At 40.1% G+C, this 26,179-nt stretch overlaps 1 protein-coding gene across 2 annotated transcripts in view; it reads right to left on the bottom strand.

The window, feature by feature from the left end:
• nlgn2a (neuroligin 2a) overlaps nucleotides 1-26,179 on the bottom strand; it is a 206,420-nt gene that overhangs the window by 79,629 nt on the left and 100,612 nt on the right. Inside the window, exon 3 of one of the 2 annotated variants that reach the window (XM_034220547.1) lies at nucleotides 10,808-10,861. The exons of the other annotated variant lie outside the window; for it this stretch is intronic. Within the exon in view, the coding sequence (XP_034076438.1) occupies nucleotides 10,808-10,861 (54 nt within the window). The remainder of the gene's footprint in view (nucleotides 1-10,807; nucleotides 10,862-26,179) is intronic. 2 annotated transcript variants of the gene reach the window in all.

Here is a 26,179-nt window from a genome sequence, read left to right on the forward strand (position 1 = left end):
ATGCTTCACCACTATTTTCCTGAAGCATATTCCTGCAGTGCTATTTTTATATTGCTGATCTTCCTTTTGGGAGGACTTCTCTGCAACACAATTTTATATTTTCCAAACTTAATTTGTTTTTAGTGAACACTTTGAAAGTTCATTGATTTGGAATAAATAAACCCATGACAGCTCCTGGCCGAAATCAAAGCCAGCATGGTATTCACGGAGTTCCAGGAGTGGAAGCGGAGCCGAGCCAACCTTCGCTGTTGCTTCCCTTCAGTCCCTTATAGCCATTACACATGGAAATAAACCCAGCCAAGTGAAAAACACAGAAACTGTGTTGAGCTTTTTTCCCAAGCGCTACGCAAACTGACAGGCGACGAGGCGCCAACTACTTCTCGTTCTTACTTTCTTTCTGGGCCCCTCGTCCCGCTCCGTCTCCCGGTACCTTCCAAACCTTTTCATATCCATCCTTCCCTCATCCTGCCTCAGCTCCCTCCTCCTCCTCACTTTCTTTGTCTTGTCAAAGGGGGTTTTCAAGCTCAATAAAATACTATCTGTCAGGAGCGATGGAGTAGGTGTATTCGACATAATATTGACACAACCTTGACACAACGTGGGCCGAGAATCGAGGTAATGGGGAGGATTGGAGCTAAGGCAGGGAAAAAAACGACAGGTCTAGTGAGAGAGGAGTGATAGAAGGGGATTGAGTCTCTGTAGTAATGTTAAAATAAAGTTGGTTTGACGGATCTGTTCCTGTAGAAGATTACATAGTGCTATTTCAGTCACGCTAATGTTTTTTTTCTTCATTTTCACAGTGACATGTTCAGTCTTCTTTCTGCTCTTTAACTGTTTTTATTTCCATTTTAGTTCTTTAAAGAGCCTGTGACAGCATCCCAACAACTGTTGTGCAATGAAATATTGGGCTACTACTCATCTCGAACCGTCAGTTTAAAAAAGAAGGTGCGATACCGTTCCGATAAATATCAATAATTTCGAACATCGCGGGGAAATTCCTTCGACTCATTTTGAAGTTTTGGGGGAAGCCGGAAGTGACGTCAATGCGGGAACGCTTCACTGTGCGGCGAGAGAGCCAAACACGGACAAAGTGTGTTGTCATGCGTAGAAATGGTGAATTACTGAGTTTAGGCACGTTAATAACGTTTGAATGAAGTTGACTACAGTATATTCATATTTGTCAGTGCTTTCATGTCAATTCGGTGAACATAAACATAAATGATCGTGGTGAAGATGATGATTACATTAGGATTAAAAATCGGTAGTGAGAGCTGCTGAATTTCCTCCCGTAGGATGTGATATAAAAACAAATCGATTATTTTTGTAGTTGTAAACTCAAGTGGATGAAACTACATGTATTAGTGCTTTCATGTCAATTCGGCGAACATATGATACATTAAATGATCGTGAGAATGATGATTAAAAATCGTTTGTTTGAGCCGGTCTGCATTTCCTGATGAGAAAACAAACCGATGCTTTTTGTAGTAGTACACCAACATGGATTAAACGTGTGGTTTTTTTCACCACAATGTTGGGGAAATTAATGGATAAAATGCACGGATTATTATTATTATTATTCCCACTCCGATCGGGACACTAGGTCCACCGTTTCCCCCGCAGCGTGGCTCCCCCCGTTTACAGTTTACGTGGGCTGGGTGCAGTGGCGGACTGGCCATCGGGACGAATCCAGATGGGCTGGTACCGAAGTGGGCCGGTCGGATAAGTCACTAGCACATCCCCCATAGGCGGCGCGTGAGGCTCAGGTTTGGGAAGGCTAAATAACTTTTTTTACCTGACGCTGCCCGCCTCCGGCGTCTATAGAAAATAGATCAACTCAGTGTGCAGAGTTTAAATCTCTCAAGTCATATTACAGGATAAAGGAAATACAGTTTAAACTGCCGTATGCAGAGAAGACGCCGACGTGTCGCACTTATCATTCATATTACATCATCAATCAGATCATCGATCATATAATATCATAATATATCATATATTTCCTTATCTGAGTCAGCTTCTCCAGCCGTATCTGGCCGTGCAACACTTACAGTGTCACATACTGTATGCAGAAGTATTATTTTAAGCAACACATTATGTTGACGAAACACTCGAGTCAAATGTAATTAAAGTCAGATCCACTCGTGTCTTAGATGGGGCAGTGATATCATAAAACTATACGCTTTCAAACACTCGGTAGGCCTAGTTATTTTTTAACCAGTTGTTCTGTATTCACCTTGCAGCAACTCTGTGGCTTGTATCCTGGATTATATGTTTAAGTCATGGATGTTTAAAGCTCATATTTGTCTAATATTAGTTTACTTTTCATTAATGAAGTATGACGCTGTGCTGTCAGTACACTTGTCCCTAATTGTGATTGGTCAATTGTAGCTAACCCCGCCCCCGTGAACGCGCGCTCAGCTGGTGAGAGAAACCCTGGCTTGATTTACCGAGTTGATAACCAGCGTCGTAGGACCGCTTAGCGAGATCTCGTTTGTTAGTTTGTTGTTGTTAGTTTGTTTGTTACTCAAACATATCCAGGGTCTGTTGAACTGGCTTCGTAGCACAGGGCACAGGTGGCTGGCAGCGCTAATGTCAGAGACACAGACATCATTATATTTGTATTTTACCAGGATGCAGTGACACAAATATTTGGGAAGGCTTAGCCTTCGCTAGCCTACAGCACCCGCCGCCCCTGACATCCCCCACTCCCCCCGTTGACAATTTACTAGCGGTACCGAAGTGGGCCGGTCGAGAGTCCCGGGATGATTTTTAGTCCCAGTCCACCACTGGCTACATGACCGTATGATCGCCCATATTGACGCACCTAATTCCTAAACTTCTAACAGATACAACATAAACCGATCCTTCAGCCTCACATGAGCTCTCAGACACGTTCAACATTAAACTGTCTGAGTTGTCTGAGCTTGCTGCTGTGTGCGTCATCGTGCGTTTACATGCAGATGCTGGGATCCTGAACGGTGCAGCTGGAGCGCTGTGCCCACAATGACGTCACACATAATTTGGCGGGACTTGAAGAATCCCAGAGAAGATCCAGGAAATGGTCAACATTGAAGGGCGGATTAATGGTTATCAAAGTACACATATTCAAAATCAGTTCAGTAACGGTTTTCAAGGGGACAATATTTACTCAAATTGATGGGTTTGGATGATGGGGGAAACTCGTGTCACAGGCTCTTTAATACGCTGCTCATTCATGTCTCTGTGCCACCTTTCAAGTTCCTTTTTAGAGTAATTTGTACTCGGCACATAACGACGTAGAAATTGAATGGTTGGCATTTGCTTAGGGCTGCACGATTTTGGGAAAAAAAAATCTAATTGCGATTTTTCTGACATATATTGCGATTGCGATTTGCGATATTTGTTTTTAAGCGACCCAACGGAAGTTTATTGTAAAATGTGGCCAGAACTCCGGCTAGGAAGGTTGTATCAACGTGCTCCCGTCTCTAGCATCCCCGCAGCCCGAGCTACGAGTGAAAGAACTAAACTTACATGAAACTTCCGTTGGGTTGCTTTAAAGCCAAGCTTCAGTTTAAGATTCACCCTGTAATAGAAACATGTGATGGAGCATTACTAACCTGACTCAGATGGTTCGCCAAACCATCTAGGAGAGCTCCATTGGAAGCCATTTGGAAAGGGCAGGCACTTTCAAAAATACTTGGCAGGTGATTGGATCAATCTGTCTATCACCTTCTATCATGGGCCACTTCTGATTGGTTAACAATGGCTGGTACATGTGGAGCACAGCACTTCTGATTGGTGTGGATGACTGACACACAAGAAGGAAAATTCGCGATTTCGATTTAAAATCGATTAATCGTTCAGCCCTACATTTGCTGCGTCCATTTCTATTACAAATGTTGTATTTTTGTGTATTGAATATTAGGCTGTGTCCATGGTGAAGATTTAGCCGGAGAGCAAGTCCCTGGATGCTCCTAATTAAACGAAAAAAGGGGAAATATGCCAAGTCTCCAGCCTTGCAGGGTGCTTTTTCCCAAAACAAGGGAGTGTGGGAGAGGATTGCGATAGAAGGAAGTGTTTTAGAATGAATGTGTGTATCTGAGAGCACGAACAGAGAAGCCGATATGCAGTGATGCTGCGTTGCCCACAGGCCAGCGTCTGTTAACAGAGTTATAACCACAGTGGAAGCAGCGCATAATACAGAAAGACAGGAAGGAGGAGAGGAGAGGCAAAAAAGAGGAGGGAATTGAGAAAAATACGTTGGCGCAGACAAAAACAGAGCGGAGACTTATTATTTCTCGTCAAGCCGTCCGGGGGAAAGCATTGGATGTCTCATAATGTTTGCTGAAGTGTCTCTGTGATAAAGCCACTCTGACGTCTTTCATCTAGCTCGCCATCAACAAACACAAAGCATCGACTTGCTCCGGAGCCGCCATCGCTCTCACTAATGCCCCCTTCATGTCTCTGTGTCCATTTTTCTTCCCTCAGATTTAAATCACGAGCAGTCAAAACTCTTTTTCTGGGTAATACTGTAGCCATTGTCAGCCATATTTCACTAAGAGACACATTCATTTAAAGCTGATTCAGTAAACTGTGCCCGCTCACCCAGCAGGGGGTGGACCAGTTTCCACAGAGCCGGTGATAGAGGCAGTTAATCAACAGCCGCTTTGATACAGAGCCATTGTTTCTCTCCAGTGGTCAGCAGGGACAGTAACTTTTATAGATAACGTTTAACAAGGCTTCGGTGCTTGGTCAGTATAAATGTAAAGACCCTGCGTTTAGTCACGCATTGTGTTTCAGGGTTGCGGCTTATGCCGGTTATAATATCCTGGATGAGATAAAGACTTGTGAGAAACAAAAATGAATGCTGACATTTCTAAATGGAGCTGTTAACACTGAATCCTGGTCATTGTTGTTTTATTAATACATGGTCATTTGAGTTAGTAACTTAAAGCAGCAGGAAAAGGGTCAAGATTAGACTGTTTTTTTTGTATTTCTTCATATATGATATATATAGATATAATATAAGGTTGTATTTGTGTGTGTGTAGAGAATTTTTTTTTCAATGGCTCTTCTTTTCCTTTTATATTGCAGGGTTGTGGAACATTAATGCTGAGGGCTTTTGTGTCCAATGCCGCAAAGATTCTCCTTTTATATTTTAGTTTCAAAGACTGCATTACGCTGCACTGAACTTATTTGACCTTAAAAAACGTGCCTTGAAACATCATACCGTAATTAATTCTGTCTGTAGCTAAAAGCAGTTATGATGTACTGATGGAATATAAATGTGCATCCTGCAATTGACTTTTACCACAAAGTATTTTTTAAGACGCCATAAACAGAGGTTACACAAATAGTATTTAATCCCTGGCAATATTGTACTTTTCTATAAAAATAAATACAGCAGGTCTTAGATAATTATCTTGCTTATTGTCTGTAAACGGTGTTGCCGTGAAGTAAAAGAGCTAGCTTGTGGTCGTTAGCGTAGCATTTAGCGGCTAAAACGTTAGATTTGTTGGTGACGGAAAAAAAGGCTAAAACAAGTATAAATTGTCGACTTGGATACAAGGCCAAGTTATTATTCCTGATGCTCTGAGTCAAACTGTGACCTCAGTTGTGTTTTAATGTGTCTGCGAGAACAACATTTTGAAATAATGATATGTGTAGGCAGCGTGTTCTGCTGCCCCCTGGTGGCCAACAAATCAATTAATGCAGCTTTAAGAACTCTGACCTGTGAATCAATCGGAGACTAATAACTGGTCAAAATCTCTGGTTTTAACCCCTTTTTTCATTTGGCAATAATAAACGGAATTTTGTTAGACGTATGATATGCCATCATTTAACTTTTTTAATTACTGCCTTATTGGGATCTAGCAGTGTCCTGATCGCAATAATACAAATAAAAAAACCTATACTTTACAGCATTATCCTAGAAATCCTAATAATACATGTCACCTACTGTACATGTTTGATTTATGTTATTGCAGAACAAATGGAATTTCCTTGTGCATAGGAAAGTACAAGAGTGAAATTCATTACATATTATTACATTTCTGGAGTACAGCTTGTTCCCATGAAAGGCAGTATTATATAGCATTAATAGTCTTTTAATTTGTATTAAAGAAATAGAAGTAGGGTCTGTTTGATCAATGGACTTATATCCTACCAATTCAGTTCACGTGCTTGTTATAAAAATAGAAAATCTGCAGTCTACCTTATTATGAGAGCTGATTAATTGAGTGTAAATTGAAACCTTTCACTGCTGTTTGATTAATGATGTCCAATACTGTACTGCAATTAAATAGCCACTTGGATGGTTCATATTCTTATCATCATTGGTCATGGAGAAAATTGACTACGTTATTGGGAAAAAGTCAAGGCCTGTTCGATCCCTAACATAATTTCCATGCTTGAGATTTTTTTTAAATCAATCAGGATAATGAAAGAAATCATCTTTACTATATTACACAGGTTACAATATACTGTTTTACAGAGTCTTTTGTTTCAGTCTCTGTTTCCTTATTTATCTGGTTATTTTCATCTAGAGTTTCTACTTTATTTGTAATTTGAATGAATAAGTTCCCTGCACCAGAATCTAATAAAGTACTGCATAGTGTTTGCCTCGGAAATAACCTTATATAAAATCCTGTAACTCTACTATCTCTTCTTTTCCTCTTATAAAGTTGAGGGGATTGAATCAAACCGCTTTGCTCTGTAAACTAAGGATATCTATGTAATTTTGTTCTATTTGATTGTTTTCCAACTATTTATTTGAGTAAATCTCCAGTATTGTTTGTATTATTCTCTATGGTGGCCAACAAGTGCAAACACGCTTCATCGGCCGTAAACATTTCCGTTGAAAGAAACCATCGCAGCCTAATAACGCAAATGAAGAAACATGTTTACCACTTGACATAACTGCAAAACGCTGCAAATAAAAAACTCAACACACAATGGAAACAGGGATACTAAAATTGGATCACACAGCTGGGACCAAATCGCTTGTTGACGTTTGGGCTTTATAAAGTTGGCCAACTGTCACTGCCGGCACTCTTAGCTGGTTTCATAATATACGTCTATCGTCAGTATATTTGAAATGACTTGGTTAGCTATCATAGCTAGCTAGCTAGCTAGCTTACAGCAGATCTGCAATAATACCTGAAGGAATCATGCGATCACATTGTTAAAATAAGCCAATACAACTTACATTTTAGGTATGTTTCCAGTCACAGCGACAGGTACATTTTATATTCCCAAAACATCTACAAGCACTCCGGTTCCAGCTGTGTGCATCACTTTTTGATGTCCCCATTTCTGTTGTGTTTTGAGCTTCTTGCAGCGACTTTTATTTGCAGCGTAATGTATTTACAGCATTTGGTTTATGCAGCGCTTTCAGTAAACCCTGCGCATGTGTTGTCAAGTTGGTGAAGATGTTTCTTCACTTGCATCTGTTTTGGCACATTTTTGTTTCTGTTCGCATCGTTCTTGAAACTGTAGCGTCTAATGGAGATGTTTTTTACTGTGGTAGCGCGTTTGCACCTGTCAGCCACCCTACTCCTCAGATATAAATCATACAACATGAAGAAGTCCTAGCTTATCCCCATACTAAATGGATTTATGCAATGTGAAATTGTAATACTATAAACTGTATTTCATCTGGGTCTGTCAATTAGGTTTTGATTGGACATTTCCTTTTATGGGCATGTCCATTTTTGTATCGTGTGGCCTTGTTTATTTTTACTGTGTGTGTGTGTGTGTCAGAGAGAGGTGACATTGTCCCTGGCAGAAATATGTTCCAGGTCGGGGCTCAGGTGGCTCTGGTTTGTCTCTGATCAGAGCTGACACACACGATGGAATAGTAACACACTCTCCCTGTCTCTTTCTTGATTTAGCTCAATCTCGCTCTGATTTGTAATCCTCCACGCGCACACACACACACACACACACACACACACACACACACACACACACACACACACACACACACACACACACACACACACACACACACACACACACCACACACACACACACACACACACACACACACACACACACACACACACACACACACACACACACACACACACACACACACACACACACACACACACACACACACACACACACACACACACACACACACACACACACACACACACACACACACACACACACACACACACACACACACACACACACACACACACACACACACACACACACACACACACACACACACACACACACACACACACACACACACACACACACACACACACACACACACACACACAGAGCTGTAAGCCCTATCAATGTTTTTGAACACTGCGGCCGAGCATCCTTTGCTCTCTCACAGTCACACCTGATGCAGAGTGCTGAATAAAGACATCTCACCTCGCTGCTCCTCTTGAGTGTACAGTGTTGCTTTTCACTTGAATAGATCACCTCATGAAAAGGATCCTGCTTGGTATACTGCTTCAAAGCATGCCGAATTTGATACAAGCTGTTGATACACAGCTGAAAGAATGAGGACAAACTGATTGAACTGCTGTGATAAATGGAATCTGGCCGGCTATTTAGAAAATTGTCCGGAATGTTTTTTGTTGGTTTGGAAAATAATTTTCTTAAGAGGGACTGGCCTTGTTATTATAAATCGATAACACTTTCTGCGATCTGGTTTCTAACACTGGGATTTAATTTGTGCAACAATTCAAACCGTCGCATCGTCTTTTGACAGTTAACATTGCCTCTCCTCAGGGTGGAGGATTGCGCAGGTCGTGCTTCGAGCAGCTTTGATCAGACTGCATATATCACAGCACTGACCTAGTATGAATCATTTCACCATGGCTCCATTCTGCTGGATTACTTGTTTTTTACACAAGCAGTTCCAATTTGGCTTTCTTTATAGAGTAATAATGCACCTTTATTGCATCTAAAAGGAGAATTTTTTTTCAATCGATATACAGTACTGTACACTCTTTATACACAATCTCATTTGTTGTCAGCTTAACCCGATGTCGACTAATAGACCTTTGCAGGGTTGTAGCTACCTATGAGGAAACGTATTCACTACAGTACCTCCGTGTTTGAAGATATTTTAACAACCTAAAGAGGAGTTTACATCATGCACGTTTTGGATACTGGTCCTGATACTGTTTTGGACTATTTGAAGACTGCGAATAATGATCTGTTTTAAGATATATTTATGTCTAATATCGATTTTCCACAACGTGTGACCTTATCAAATGTTTTTAAAATGACATCTACTTATTCTCTCTCACCAAGAAATCCAAATTCTACAAATATCCTAATAGAAAATATCTCCTCCTTTAGCAGATACATGTGAACATATAAAGTGTTAAGTGCATATCATTCTGAAGTGATAATAATCCAAAAAGGTTTTTGAAGGAGGGGGACTTTAATCGGACTCCTTTTAGGCAAAAATGGAGGTCCATTTCATCAGAAACATTTGAGAATATTTTCATTTTTTCAGGCTGATGACGTTTGGTTTTGTTGATTTCCCATGCATTTATTTCATGTTATGGTTGAACAGTATTTCTTAAATCCTGCCCATGATAGCAGTGCAACTAATTGGACTTAATCCAAATTAGTCCAGAACCTAATCTATAGAAGAAAGTCTGATAACATTATCTGCCTTTTTTTTTTTACAATGCTTTTGTTTTTTTTGTGTTTTTATGAAGTAAGATCTACTATTTTTTGTACTTCTGTGTTGGTAGGATGTTGTTATCTCTTCACTGACTGACTCCAGTTTCCCCCCTTTATCTCAGCTGCTGAGTTAGTGCAATGGTATTTCCCAATTACATGAGGATAATCACAGGTCATGATGAGGGATGAAATACATATCTTAAAGGAAGGTGGAAAGGCATCTTCCCCGGGCTCGACTTTTCTTGGTGTTTGCCAACTGCTTTCGGCTGGAACAGTTGTGTCTGTGCCTCGCCGTTTGATAACCAAGAAAAATCCTCCTTATGTCAAACTTCCTCCGACTCCCGACTTAAAAAAACACCCCAAATCAAAGAGCATCATGGAGCGAGAAAAAGACTCGCCCCGCACAACCCTCAAAATAGCATAAAGAGAAATATGTATCAAAATATCATATTTTTTCCTCCAATGAACAAGTCCAAAAGAACAAGAAGGGAAGAAGTAGGGGGGGGGGGGATCAAATCACCTCCACAGTGTGTATGCTGCAGGTAGGAGATAAATTAACTGTGAATTCTGTATTGTAGCAAACCCAAACCTTCCAAAGCAGGGCACAAGCGTCCTTGGATGTCCCCAATTCTCTTCCTTGATTTGATGTTATCATCGCCGACTCAGAATGAGGCTAGCCTAATATTTGTGTAGGTCCTTACTCAATAGCAATTTCATCCGTGAGCTGGGGATTGAGGCGCAATAATAATACACCTCATTGTGTACGCTGGTCTCAATGGGTGCTTTGTTGCGCCAGGACAATGCTGTTAGTTGGCCAATGTGTTTTCAAGGGCACAGTGGTGATGATGATGTCCGAGGCGCGCTCTTTTTTTTTTATGAGGATCTTTGGAAAATGCCACGGATGACTTTATAATGAAGGGTGTCTGGGTTCCATTGTTATGATCATCCGAGGTTACACAAGGCTAATGATGTTCATAGGAAAGACAGCTTTTTTTGTCAAACTGCAAATGGACATACACTTACACCAACACATCGGTATGCATCTCATATCCAAAAGTCCCACCTGATGTTTGACGTGTGTGTGTGTTCTCCACTCTATGTGTACACATCCCCCAAAAAGACTTCAAAACAAGAAAAAAGGAAAAACATGCAACAAAAATACCTTCGTCTCGAGGCTTGTTCATTGAAGATTCATCATGTTTTTTTGTGAGCGGACCTAGGGTTAAGAAAAAAAGGGGGGAAAAAGAGAAAAGAGAAAATTCAAAAAAGATTACTGGCAAAAACGGGAAAAAAAAGAATATCAAAAAAAGAAAAGAAGAAAGAGCAAAAAGGACAAATCAGCAAGAGTTCATGGTTGCTTATTGTTTTTTTTCTGTTTTTTCCTTTTAAAAAGAGTACAAAAGCAAAAACAAAAGGCATCACAGACACAGTTTTATCACAAGAAAAGACACAAGATCAAAGAAAGCTGTTTTTCTTTCTCGACCCCTGCAGAAGAAAATGGCTGCCTCTGTTTAGGTCCCTCTTTGTCTCTCTTATTTAACCTTGTTTGTTCCCTGAACCTTTTTTCCAGTTGTGGGGTTGGGAAAAAGGGGAATGTGGAGTACTAAGGCCTTTGTGGATTGAAGAACAGGACCCTGCCTTTTTTTCTCCCAACACATGACCAGAAAAACTGATTTTTGAAAAATGAACAGGCAAAGAAGCGGACACCTAAAGGAAGAACGGTGGGTCCTGATGCTCAAACCCCAAAATCTTAAATGCAGCAAAAACACAGAACACTTTAAAGGGCATTTAAACAACATTAATCATTTTGTACACAACACAGACACTTTTATTGACCCTGTAACGGTAAAAGACATGTTAAACACAATTCAAGATAAGTAGGGCACAGGTGCTTTTTGTTTTGAAGTGTGTGTGTGTGTCTTTGTCATTTTCCCCAGGCAGGTAAATAATTACATAGCACAACAGCAGTGTGTCAATTTGAAATGACAAGTAAGCGTGACGCTAATTGCGCAGAGGAGTGCAGGTAAAAGGTGAATATAATTTGATCCACATCTTCCCACTGGCTGCTTTTCTTTTTGGTAAATTAAAAGAGTGGGATGGAGAAAGAGGGGAAGAAGGAGAGAAAAAGCACAGAGAAGGGAAAGCAAGAGAAAAATAATCCTGTTTTTCTCTCTCATCCATCTCTTTTCTTGTATTTGTTGATGACGACTCGCGTTACATTCAAGGAACCTGACTCTCACACTTCTCATGGGTTCATTATCAGGTAGTGAGGTTCTTAAGGAAAAAATACACCGTTGGCAGATGTCACAGTAAACCTTCTTCACCTCAGGAGCAATAAAAAGGTGAAAAGTATTTTCGGTAAAAGTACTTTTCACCTTTTTATTGCTTTCACCCACTTTGGGAAGTTTGGCACAGAATGTTATTCAGTTAAATCTGTGAAAATAAACACTTGTGTAACCCAACACTAAGTGACATTTTGGAACAGGTTACCACCTCGAAAGGGTGTTGCAAGGTGAATTACATCCATTTCAAGACTTTGAATTTAATTTTTTGTGTTGGAAATGCTACATCCTTGAGAAAAAAATGACAACAAAATGTTAGAGTAACTCAGAGAATACACAATCAGGATACAATTTAAGACATGAAGAAAACAACCCAGGTTTAAAGTTCTGGAAAAAAGCTAGAAAGCGACCATGAGGAAGGATTTGGTGTTTTAGATTAGGAATCATGAAAAGCAGGAACTTCCTTCAAGTGTTTGACAATTTTCCGCAGAACCACCCTCTCCACTTATCAGATGAATAAGTGACTTTATGGGTTAACCAAATGCCTTGAGTAGAAAATGTATTATAACACATTGGCGAGGTTTTCCAATCCAGGATGCTTAACATTCTTGCCAAAATGGAGGAGGTTTTGGTAGCTGGTAGGCATACGGAACAACACTTTGTGTTAGCATGCTAATTAGCATGGAACACAAAAAACGGCTGCGACAGATGGATATGTAATTGTTGTCAACCTGCTGGTGGCCCTATAGCAAAGTCATAGTCAGGGAACAATGAATGTTTGTTTGGGACTTTTTGAGTAAATGTGGAAATTGCATCAAATAAATGATACAATTGACATGATTGTGGCACTGGTGAAAAAATGGGCGGAAACATCAACGTCATGAGGCGTTTTCCGTAGACCATGAATGTCTGTCTGTACCTCATTTCACAGCATCAGATATATCAAATGTTTCAGTCTGTGGTAAAGTATTTGACGGATGACAGAGCGACATTGCAACCAACATTTAACAAAGAAATGGCTTAGGATGGCATTTTGATAGAAAGCGTTTAAACAGAAAAGTAAAGTGTAAGACTTAAAGGTTGAGGTTTACAATATCTAGCAGTGGAAGCTGAAACAAAGTACAGTGGGGCAAAAAAGTATTTAGTCAGCCACCAATTGTGCAAGTTCTCCCACTTAAAAAGATGAGAGGCCTGTAATTTTCATCCTAGGTACACTTCAACTATGAGAGACAGAATGAGGGGAAAGAATCCAGGAAATCACATTGTAGGATTTTTAATGAATTAATTGTTAAATTCCTCGGTAAAATAAGTATTTGGTCATCTACAAACAAACAAGATTTCTGTCTCTCACAGACCTGTAACTTCTTCTTTAAGAGCCTCCTCTGTCCTCCACTCGTTAACTGTATTAATGGCACCTGTTTGAACTCGTTATCAGTATAAAAGACACCTGTCCACAACCTCAAACAGTCACACTCCAAACTCCACTATGGCCAAGACCAAAGAGCTGTCAAAGGACACCAGAAACAAAATTGTAGACCTGCACCAGGCTGAGAAGACTGAATCTGCAATAGGTAAGCAGCTTGGTGTGAAGAAATCAACTGTGGGAGCAATTATTAGAAAATGGAAGACATACAAGACCACTGATAATCTCCCTCGATCTGGGGCTCCACGCAAGATCTCACACCGTGGGGTCAAAATGATCACAAGAACGGTGAGCAAAAATCCCAGAACCACACGGGGGGACCTAGTCAATGACCTGCAGAGAGCTGGGACCAAAGTAACAAAGGCTACCATCAGTAACACACTACGCCGCCAGGGACTCAAATCCTGCAGTGCCAGACGTGTCCCCCTGCTTAAGCCAGTACATGTCCGGGCCCGTCTGAAGTTTGCTAGAGAGCATTTAGATGATCCAGAAGAGGATTGGGAGAATGTCATATGGTCAGATGAAACCAAAATAGAACTTTTTGGTAAAAACTCAACTAGACGTGTTTGGAGGAGAAAGAATGCTGAGTTGCATCCAAAGAACACCATACCTACTGTGAAACATGGGGGTGGAAACATCATGCTTTGGGGCTGTTTTTCTGCAAAGGGACCAGGACGACTGATCCGTGTAAAGGAAAGAATGAATGGGGCCATGTATCGTGAGATTTTGAGTGACAACCTCCTTCCATCAGCAAGGGCATTGAAGATGAAACGTGGCTGGGTCTTTCAGCATGACAATGATCCCAAACACACCGCCCGGGCAACGAAGGAGTGGCTTCGGAAGAAGCATTTCAAGGTCCTGGAGTGGCCTAGCCAGTCTCCAGATCTCAACCCCATAGAAAATCTTTGGAGGGAGTTGAAAGTCCGTGTTGCCCAGCGACAGCCCCAAAACATCACTGCTCTAGAGGAGATCTGCATGGAGGAATGGGCCACAATACCAGCAACAGTGTGTGAAAACCTTGTGAAGACTTACAGAAAACGTTTGACCTCTGTCATTGCCAACAAAGGGTATTTAACAAAGTATTGAGATTAACTTTTGTTATTGACCAAATACTTGTGATTTTCTTGTTGAGGTATACCTAGGAATACAGGCCTCTCATCTTTTTAAGTGGGAGAACTTGCACAATTGGTGGCTGACTAAATACTTTGTTGCCCCACTGTATATATATTGTGAATTATTATCACCTGAAAGCAAACATTGAAAATCTTCGAGGCTAAAGATTGAGACATGTATGGTATTTTTCAGTATTTCTTTTACATTTTACAGATATTTGTTCAGTCATTTATGCATTTACCACCTTACAGTATAATTAATCAGGGAAAACGTTGAATAACTCTTGACCTTGCAAAGAGGAGATGTTAAGCTCAAGGTCCACCTTCAAAACTTCTTGACCTAAGTTTTTCATTGACATATCTACACTGTAGCTAATGTACAAATGACAATAAAGCCTTGAATCTTCTAGCTCTCTACAGATTGTTCAGTGTATAACTATAGGGACATGTTATTGACTGAGGTCCAAACTTTTTACTTACAAGTTTCTCAAGTGATAAAAAGGTCTAAATAGCAACTTTCCCATCAAAGAAACAAGAAATCACAACACTTTTTTTCGGTGGGGGAAAATTGGGAAAAGCAGAAATCAAGCCCCCATTATGAGCCGGGCACCACGCTGAGAAAAAGCGTAAAAACTGAGCTTGATTGACGTATTTTTTCCGCAATGAGTGGAGTAGAAGCCTAGCGGTGTAAATCAAGCAGAGCGAGAAAAAAATAGCTGCTTTTTCTGGATATTTCCAATCAAGGGGGGCACGAAGACAAGAAAGTGTGCAATTGACCCCCCTCCACACACACACACACATCTGTAAATGATGACAAATAACAGCAAATACAGTTATAATACACACAGAGTAGACATTTCGGTACAAAAAGAGGAATAAAGCACCATATATTGTTGTTTTTAGCACCATATTTAGACTGACGCATATCATGTTCCATATGTTGTTACTAAACATGCATGCTGCTTAAGAGTTTGTTTGTAGCCTTTATTTAACCAGGTGAAAATCCCATTGAGATCAACGATCTCTTTTTCAAGCGAGACCTGCGAGAGTATCTTCCACCTTAAGTTGCTTACACCCTCTCTCCTCTACACACTCATTCTGTTATCCCCCTCTCTCTTTGCCACTTTGAAGCGGGTTATATAAGGCTTCACTTCGGCTCCTCTTCTCCCAACGCCCACACACACATCCTCGTCCAGTGCACATTCATGCAAAACAGTCATACAACACTGAATGAAATGCAACAGGGGGGAAGACATATATACACAAAGGGTCAGCAGAAAGAAATAATACGATACAGAGACTAAAGAGATCGATATTTGTGGTATGATGTGTGACTGCAGCTATTGAACCGTCAGCTGTGTCTGATCATCAAGGGCTAGACAGACAGGGTTTATATATACTGTATACTGTATACTGTAGGGCTGCTCAATTAATTGTATTTTAATCGCAATTACGATTTTGGCTTGCAACGATTATGAAAACAACATAACCGAAATAAAACGATTATTTTTTTATTTGTTTTTTTTATTGGTTTTTCAGTTGAATTGTACTTAAAGTTCAGGGTCATCAACTGTTAAAAACATACTGTTCAAATTATTTTTTCAATAAATGGATGTTTTCAAAGTAAATGGATAATCGTTTTTAATAATCGTGATATCAATTATTGACCCAAATAATCGAGATTATGATTTTTACCATAATCGAGCAGCCCTAATCTACAGCCTATGTTCAGAACAGAGGCTGTTCCAGTTCACCGACATGGTGCAGAGATAGTTCCTATGGAGTAATCACTAACAAAAAGAATATTTCTGAATTGCTGCATTGGGCTACTATGAGACTACTACCTTTTATAGAAATAGGTAGTACTCTTGATTGATGTCTTTATTCTTCAAATGTATTATATTTTACAGTTATATATCTAAAGGGCCCATTTTGAAGTTTTACAATAGAAATATAAGTTTGTGGTCATTGACAATGGTATTTATAGCACTGATTGAAATGTTTTCTTTCATTATATTTTTTTATATTTTCCGTAACCTATATGTTTACATCCTTTTCCAGTACGTTTTTTTGTTATTATTTTGATTATTGACCGTATTTCTTAAGATGCCTTTTATTAAAACTCTTAGAATTCTTTTTTTTTCTTTACATGGTCAGTTTTTAAATATACTGCTGCTTGATTTTTTCCCATGGTGTAATTATCGCTGTGATGCCGGAAATTCAACTTACTGTGGGACAAATAAAAGATTTGGGACTTTGATTTTGATAATTATAATTTTTTCTATGAAGAACTACTCTTACAGTAAGGGAAGGCAGAAGAGCTCAGATTATTCCTTATTTATTTTTTGCATATATATTTTATATATAATCTCCTTTATAAATCAGGGCTGCACATAACTGGTGCTCAGGTGCGCACCTCCGCCAAAAAAAGAGCACCGGGTCATTTGAAAAAAGGCGCATTTGCATACCAGCATTGAGAGAGGGAGAGAGAGAAGAGAGAGAAGGGAGAAGAGAAAAGAGAGAAGGGAGAAGAGAAATATATTTGTGAGTTGCATATGAACTCAGGGCCGGCCCGTAGTACTGGCGTTATAGATGTTCGCCTAGGGCGCCAGATCTGGGGAGGCGCTGCGCTGGCAGTTCTGGGAGGGAAAAAAACATTTTTGACCGTTGGTGCTCATCCTAATTTTCGGCCTTGATGTAACAACATTCATAATTAAGTAAATGTAACACCCTTTTCACCCCAGTTACACGTTTCATTTGCCCTGTACGATGGGCGCTGTAAGTGATGAAAATGGGGGATGTTGGCTTATCTGGCGCCCGCAGCTCACAGACAAAATGCGAGTGAGCGAGGGAGAGAGGGAGGGTGCACCGGTACGCGCTGTTGTTATTAGAATCTGGTGCTAGCTGCGGATATAAGAAGAAGATGTGTCTACAATAATGTGGAGGGAGAGTCCTCTCCAGTCAGACTGAGAGGCTGATAACTTCAGCTCAGTGAGGTAAGGACTCTTGAGTGTTTAGATAGTTCACTTTAGTCTAAGTTCAAACGGTTTAGTCACAATTTATGTAAACACATATTTCCAAGGCACTCCTTTATAATTATTGGGATAAACAGGTTTGAAATCATTCCAATAAATGTTAAGGTAAAATAAGATATGAATGAACAACATACATAAAATAAGTTACATTAATTTGTTATTGGCTATGGTAGGTTATTGGTTATGTTCACATACTTATTTGATTACATCCACTTGTCTAAGATGACAACAGAGACTTTCGACCCAAAACCAGCTGTGACTTGTGGATGCAAGCAGCTAATCGCAGACTCAACCAGAGAGAAAGTAGTAGGCCTACATCATCAGCTACCATGTCTGACAGCGAGGAGAACAGTCAGGAGGGTAGTGATGACAGCTTGTAGGATTACTGGTCGTGCTAATGTTGTCTTGTGTTCACCTCTGCATGTGTGTTCAGTGTTCACCTCTGCACGTGTGTTCTGTGTTCACCTCTGCACGTGTGTTCAGTGCCGTGTGTCTGGCAAATAAAGTCCAGACCCCCTCAAAAGTTACGGTTTATTTCCTTTTAAGGATGAGCACCAAGCAACATCTCCAGGTGCTCCTTTGAGAACCAGGGCAAAAAAGTTATGTGCACCCCTGGAGATAATATTAAAATAGTCTTTCAAAATCTCCCAGCCTGCCATATGCAATATATTGTTTAGGCTAAGATGTAGCAATGTAGCATTGTACAGAATACAGTATGCATATGTACTTTTTTTAATCATCTAAGTCAGCATTTCACTGATATCATTTGGTACTGTGATTTAAGGTAGACAGTAGGCCTTTTGGAAAACAAAAGGCTTATTCCTTTGTGTTTATGGATATGAGCGTGTGTGCAGGCACAAGAGTAAGTAGGTGTTGAGTAGCTCATTTAGGCAATGTGTGCCAGTCCGGCATGATCTACGGGAAAATGGAAGTGTGTGTGACAGCTTGTGAGTGAGCGTGGACCATGAATGATGGGCGCTTGTACAAAGGACTGTGTGTGTGTGTGTGTGAGAGAGAAGAGATGGGGACATTGTCATTGTCCTAGGGCTAAAATACTGCAGCCGAAATGCAGCGAATAACTCAATAAGATTTGTGCAGAAGTGTGTGTACGGTATAGTCTGCTGTGTATGAGTAACTGGGATAAGTGAGATGTGACTGAGAGTCGCTCACCCACACACACATTCTCAACAGCACGCTTTGTAAGTAGATGTTCTGGTGTGAGATACAGTACTTAAATGTACAGACAATCAAGCAGGCAGACTATCTTCTGCCTCACTAACACACACCACCAAACTGTGAGTGTGTGTGTGTGTGTGTGGTGTGTGTGTGTGTGTGTGTGTGTGTGTGTGTGTGTGTGTGTGTGTGTGGTGTGTGTGTGTGTGTGTGTGTGTGTGTGTGTGTGTGTGTGTGTGTGTGTGTGTGTGTGTTTGCGCAGGTTGAGGATGAGTAAGCTGTGACTACACTACAAACAACTGTGAAGTCCATGTTCACATGAATGGCAGCTAAAATAGGCTTTCACTGAAAAATACTCTAAATGGATTTGTATGGTCGTCATTAGTGTTCTGTTGCTCTCGTAACATTAAGCCTCTATTCACTTTTCTCTATTACATATTTATTAGAAAATGTCAAAGAACAAACCATTTGAAAAGCTAAAAAGCTACAGACATGATTGTAAAAGGAAAATAAAGGGTGCATTTTGGATCAATGATCTGCTCGTTGAACTGCTACAAAGGTAATCGATCAATCATTTCACAAAGGGCAAGGGAAATACATGACTATTATATCCATATCATGATATGAGAGTTGATATCACATTTATATTTTCTTTTTCTGGTTTCAAAGGCTCGATACCGTAAATTGATCTTTGAACTTACCTTTACTTCACTAAACATGATTGTTATTCATTGCAGTGGTGTGCTAAAATGTCATGGACTACAATAATTGGCCAATCAAAATATCATTAAAGCTACGTAATAATATAAAAAGGACATAATTACTAGTACTCCACAACTAATCAAAGTTGTATATACACATCTAAATAAGGTGGAGTGCAATCGCAGTAAGTGCAACTTTCAAGTTCAAGGCAAAATATGTAAAAATATATTTCTGAATGTATTATGCTGCAGTTCTAAGGTCTTGGCCTACAAATATTATTCTACAACTAAAATGAAAAGTTCTTGTTTGGTAGAGGTCCTCTAAAAATATATTATTTTCATATATTTTCCATTGATAATGCCCTCAAATATTGGGAAAGATATGAGTCAAAATATATAAATGTGGAGGGCAGTAACGCTGATTAAAATAATGAAAACACATTTTCAGGTTCATATTAGTATGTAGTGTCTCTACTGGGACTTGTGTCCATGCTTTAATGTTCAGAAAGCTCTTTATCTTTCTCATACTGCAGCACCTCTTTTCACCCTCTGTCTGAAACCAGAGCCCAGTCTGCTCTGATTGGTTAGCTGGATGGCCCTGTCGTGATTGGTCAACCGCTTAGAGATGTCCCGCCCCTAAGCTTATCACGTACAATGTGTTGTAGCAATTGAAGCAATAAAGAATACACTTGTGTTAGATAGTGATGTCACTAAGGAAGTAAAAAAAGGAGTTAAATGGAGGCATTACAGACGGGGGATGGGAACTTTGGGATTTTAGCCTTTCCAGCACATTTACATGCACTAAAACCCATATGACACACAGCGACAACCCCATAGTACAAAATAGGGCCCCACACACTGTCTTTCTGTTGTGGTCATTAAAATGATTCAGCAGTGTGCCTTTCTTTCTGATGCTGTTGAGTCACAAGACCTTGACTGAGGAGGATTAGGGGGGCTCTTCTGCTTCTGGCCTGTCCATCTCACTCAATGCTCAGCAACCTTGCATGTAGCAGCGTTAGGTGAATAATGGGCTGTTTGGGGTTTTGAAAGTTACAGGACAAGGACATGACACTGTCCCAGCAGTCTACCTGAAGTGAACACTAGAATAAATAACGGACGGCTGTATGAACTGCACTTTTGTGGGGTGCAAATATAGAAAACGGGATTGCGGTGACGCTCCGGGATTCTGCTGCCCATCTCAAATTCAGTTCTGCTTTCATTCCATCCTTGGGTTTTTGTTATAAGCAGTAGATGTTGTGGCTGAGCTGGCAGGCTTTAATCTCATTCTACATTCTTCTCGGGGGAGGATATGCACATAAAAAAAGGATAAAATAAATATGTGTAGAAGGTTTCGGCAAATATATTCCATGTATTTATATCTGAACTCAAAAAGGGTTATTTTTTAAGCATCAACCGTACGAAATACAATCTTTGCTGCTAGCTGCAAAAACTGTAAATTAGAAATGTGTTTGGGGAGCCAAAAATAATACACAAATAAATAAAGGAAAATGTTTACGGAGGTATTTAAACATAGGGTGATTTTGTCATTAACATCTTTACAATTTGACTCCTTTTTGCAACCAGAGGCCATGTTGGATATTTAAATAATGCAGGTTCAAATCAATTTCACACATTCTTAGTTCTTTAGATATGGATGTTGCAGCTGGGTGTGATTTTCCCGTAGGCTTCCATACAATCTCACTTTTGTTTGCAACCACAGGCCAAATTAGCTTTTTTAAATGACGCAGATTTGAATTAATTCCACACTGTCTTTACTTTTAAACACGGATGTTGACACTGGGCGTGAAGTAGGGTGGTTTTCTCATAGACCTCTATACAATCAGACTTCTTTTTGAACCCAAACACCCATTTCGCTTTTTGAAATAATGCAGGGTTTAAATAATTTCCGCACTGGCTTGGCTTTTCAAACATGGATGTTGATGCTTTGAGTGAATAGCAAACAGAGGCTACAAAGGCTCTCCAAAATGGAACAATAGAAGATTGGAAACATTTCTACATGGTCCGATGATTTATGCTGCGGAAGGACTCTGTAGTAAAAGCTGACTGTGCGCTGTAGTTGATGTATGTACATACTGATACACTGGCTTTTTTTCTAAATGCAACATACAGTTTTTGACAACAGGCTGACTCTGACTGCCTCACATCAAGTAAATAAACTGAAACACTATGTATTTTAGATTTTAGATGTCTAAATCAGAGCTGTTGGGTACCATGTTCCTGCCTTGCTTGATCCAGCTGTGATTTTTACTCCTCCGCTCTCTTTTTTAATTTCTACTTTTTTCCCCCTTGTTCCCCAATGGTGTTCCCCCACTCGCCTTTTCTTCTGCCATTGTTCTTTCTTTCCCTCTATCTGTCAGCTTTCTTTCTCTTTTCATTCTCCTGCTGACACATTCTGAAGCCTCAGTCTGCGAGCCTGAAAAATGTTTCCAACGTGGCTGAAGGGGAGAATTAGAAAGAAAGAAAAGGAATGTAGAGGACGAGGGAGCACAGGGTTCGCTGAGATACGTTTTTTTAAATAGTGCTTGTGATAAAGACGGAGTGACAGAGACGCAGTGTATGCTTAAGAAAGAGAGAAATTAGAGAAAGTGATTAAAATGTATTTTAACAGTGGAGGAAGTGAGAGAAATAGTTGAAGTTCGAGAAAATTTGAAGTATAAATGGAGAAGAAAAAGGAGAAGATAAAGAATCAGAGATGGGAAATGAAAGAGTAGAAGACCAAATATGGAGGTGGGGAGGGGAATGAAAGAGATATAGAGGGGGGGAAATAGAGATAAAAGTGAGAAAAAGATAGAGAGATTCTGTGAGGCAAAGAGAAACCGAAAGAGGTAAACAGATGTAGTGACATTTACAGAGTGGTGATGATCGAGTAGGCATGAAGGTTAAAGCCATTTTCTCCCCATGTAGCCACACACACACACCACACACGCCACACACACACACACACACACACACACACACACACACACACACACACACACACACACACACACACACACACACACACACACACACACACACACACACACACACACACACACACACACACACACACACCACACACACACACACACACACACACACACACAACACACACACACACACACACACACACACACACACAGCTTATCTGCTCATGCGTTCATGCATCCACAACGTCTACAAATGTGTGCTTTAGAGTTTAGATTGCAGTCTGAATGTGGATTACAATGCACTTACTATAGAATTATTACTATACAGTAGTTGTAAAAATGATTATGGGATTAGCAGCAAACTCTCACACTGTCAACTGTAAACCCTGAGCTTCTCGAGCAAGAATATTGCTCGAGGATATATCCTTGTGGATTCATCTTCTTATTACAGACACATGCATTTCCTAACATTCGGTCTATATGCTGTAAAATGTATTATCTCTTCGATTTACACACGGCATCTATTGCACGTCTGTCCGTCCTGGGAGAGGGATCCCTCCTCTGTTGCTCTCCCTGAGGTTTCTCCCATTTCCCCTTAAACTGTGGGTTTTCTCTGGAAGTTTTTCCTTGTACGATGTGAGGGTCTAAGGATAGAGGGTGTCGTTTTTCTCATACTGATATTCTGAACAATCTGTGTTGTTGTATTAGCTGTAAAGTGTCTCTACTGTAGGCTATTTTTATTATATGTACAGCGCTTTGGCTCGACCAAAAATCGTTTATAAATGTGCTATATAAATAAAACTTGATTTGATTGATTGATTTGATTTGAATATTGAACAGAATTGTGATCCCGTGTATACTTTTCATAAGTTGACCAAACAAACAAAATCCAACAGACAATACATGTTGAGTCACTGCACACACTTGTAATGAAGGGCTGGCTTATCTAAAGCCAGTTGAGTAGCACTTGAAATGTTTTTGCTCTATGAAGCCTGATGTACTTATATGATTCTGTTTTCTTCAAGTTTGTAATTTGTTGGTCGAACGCACTTATTGTAAGTCGCTTTGGATAAAAGCGTCAGCTAAATGCAATGTAATGTAATGAAAAACGAATGAGACCTAACCAACCATCAGATGCATTAATTTATTATATCTGATGGTATCATTTAGTACAAACTATAATACCATATAAACCGTAAATACCGTTTAATTGAAAGAAAATTATCACATTTTGTCATATGTGAGCAGGGGCGGTTCTAGGGGCGGTTCTAGGGGGGGGCAGTGCCCCCCTAACACTGACTTTGGACCCCCCCTGTGGCCCCCCTAAAAATGAAAGGTTTATGATTAAACGATTTCTTGGCTGACGGAATAGGCGGAAGTAACAATATTTGTCAGTCTAGTCGTACCCATTAGAGCAGGGGTCTCCAACACGTCGGTCACGAGCTACTGGTATCTCGCAAGCCCTCAATAGCCCCCACTTTACAAATATGTAAGAAATCATTCCAATGTGTACTATAGGACAGTAAAAAAAAAAAACAGTTTGAAAGGGGAGTGATTAGTAAAATATGCATAAATAAAAAGAAAGAATACTAACTATAGGTAACATAAGATAAGAATAAACTAGTTTAAATGATTTGTTATTGGTTGTGATCATATTCTAAAGATTTGTTGATTATTGAAAAGTATACAGCTCTCTTTCATGAGTGTTGAGAGCTGTATCCATAAATTCATTTTGTGCTCAAAGTGCACCAGATTGATTTAACTTCAACATTTCAAAACAAATCTTCCCGGGGGTTCATGCCCCCTAGAGAAGGTGAGGACCCCCCCAAATAAAGCAGGTTCAAATAATTAAATTGCATACATTTTCTTTTAGTAAACACTAAAAACGGGTCCCACAGACCCAAACAGCACACAAAGGTAAGCGTATAATAATGTGTAATGAAACAAATACCAATAACTGTATTGCATTGTTTTCTTAGGTGTATGCGCAATTACTTCATACTGTCTTTGTCTTTTTCGTCCTGCATTTATTGTGCCCCCCCTCAGAAAATAACTGGCCCCAGCCTGGCCCCCCCAGTCAAATTGGTCTAGAACCGCCACTGTATGTGAGTGAGTGAGTGAGTGAGTGAGTGTGTGTGTGTGTATGTGTGTGTGTGTGTGTGTGTGTGTGTGTGTGTGTGTGTGTGTGTGTGTGTGTGTGTGTGTGTGTGTGTGTGTGTGTGTGTGTGTGTTGATCCAGTCAATTCCAAATCTCAATAGTGTGACTCCCTGCGCTCCAGAGGTGATAGATTGCTGGAGAGACTCTCTCACTCCATCTCCCATGATACCCCGGGAGTGTCAGAACAGCGCCCGATGTTTGTCTCCTCGTGTAAAAGATAAGTTGAGAAAAAGCCCATTTTTTAACCGTTTTGACATTTGCAGTTTTTTCAGCAGAGCTCCGTGTGTGTTTATTGGGCTAACCTTTGAAGAGGCTTTATGCTGTCTGACATACAGTATGGGGAAGGTGGAGAGGGAGAAAGGGATGGGGAACAGGAAATATATGGAGGGTGGTTGTTATGTTGATCTATCAAAATGTGGACAGGTTCAGGTGCTCTGTTGCCATTTCATGTTTCATTTCTCAGGTAATATGTTGGCTTTTCTCTGTGAAAATAAGAACCAGTGTTTGTGTTTGAACCCCTGGGCTATTTGTGACCTACACAAAGGCTTGTAGGTGATCTGTGCAATAACCTTCCAGTCTGATCCGAGAGCCCTGTCGCTGTCCAGGTGGGCTTTGAACTCTCCCTGCTGCTTCAACACTAAAGCAGTTTCCATTACATGGTACACAGAGGTCTTCTTCCTACCCCTAAACCTTCTTTTCTCAGTCAGATCATTAAAGATACGCTTATAGGTTTAGATACTAAACATATATCAGGCTCAAAATCCTTGTTTGTAATTGTTCCTGCTATGAAAAGATCCAATTAGAACATGGAAATTCAGTTAAATTGTTTTTGTTTCTGTTGTTTATAAACTTAGCCGAATTGAATTAGCACTGAGACAATTTTTGTTAATCATTTAATTTATTTATTATGCCAAAAATTAGTGCCACTTAATGAAATGAGTTTTCCTGATTTCTATTTTATGGATCACGTTGACGTTGGAGAATTCACCTTGAGCTCTTGGAAGTTCTGATGGGATTTCTTATGTCTACTGACATTTTATAGACTTTTTTGCGAAAAATTAACTATCAAGTTATCAGCGAGCTAAATAACTTTTGCTGAAAAATGCACACAAGGGCAACTTGCAGGAAAATGGCATGTACGGAAGTACCATTTGGGATGTTTGACGTATAACAAGCTACAGGAAAAGGGAAAACCCCAAATAGCATAACAGGGCCGCTCCGTAGATTATTCAACTTTTCAAGTGTCTGTAAGAAGACTTAAACTTTAGATAAGTGTCCTAAAAGTTGTATTATTTCACACTTTAAGCTGCAGACTTAAGTGACAAAGTCTAAAATATGAAGGCTTCTTAATATCATCCTCTAGGAACACTTGAAAGCTCACAACAGGCAGAGGAAACAGCAGCATCAGCATGTCTCCATAAGAGAGCCAGGCTGAATGATGACACAAAGAGGGTGAAGCACGAAGCCTGTTTTGCCCACCCGTCCTCCCTGTCTCCATCTGAATCCATCTCCTCCTCCGGGGTCAGCGTTGTAAAAGCGTATTCCTCCGCGGGCCGCAGCGCTGGGACATTACTAACCAGAGAGTTCCTAATGCTGACGGAGAGGAACACTGAGGGAGTGCCGGGACGGAGTATGGCAGTAATTTAGGTCAAAGGCCTCGGAGGGACACAAAAATGCAGACATATATTTTTAAACTTTCTTTGTGTCCTCTTTTGGCTCT

This window comes from Gymnodraco acuticeps, unplaced genomic scaffold (genome assembly GCF_902827175.1).
Source record: "Gymnodraco acuticeps unplaced genomic scaffold, fGymAcu1.1, whole genome shotgun sequence".
Lineage (NCBI taxonomy): Eukaryota > Metazoa > Chordata > Actinopteri > Perciformes > Bathydraconidae > Gymnodraco > Gymnodraco acuticeps.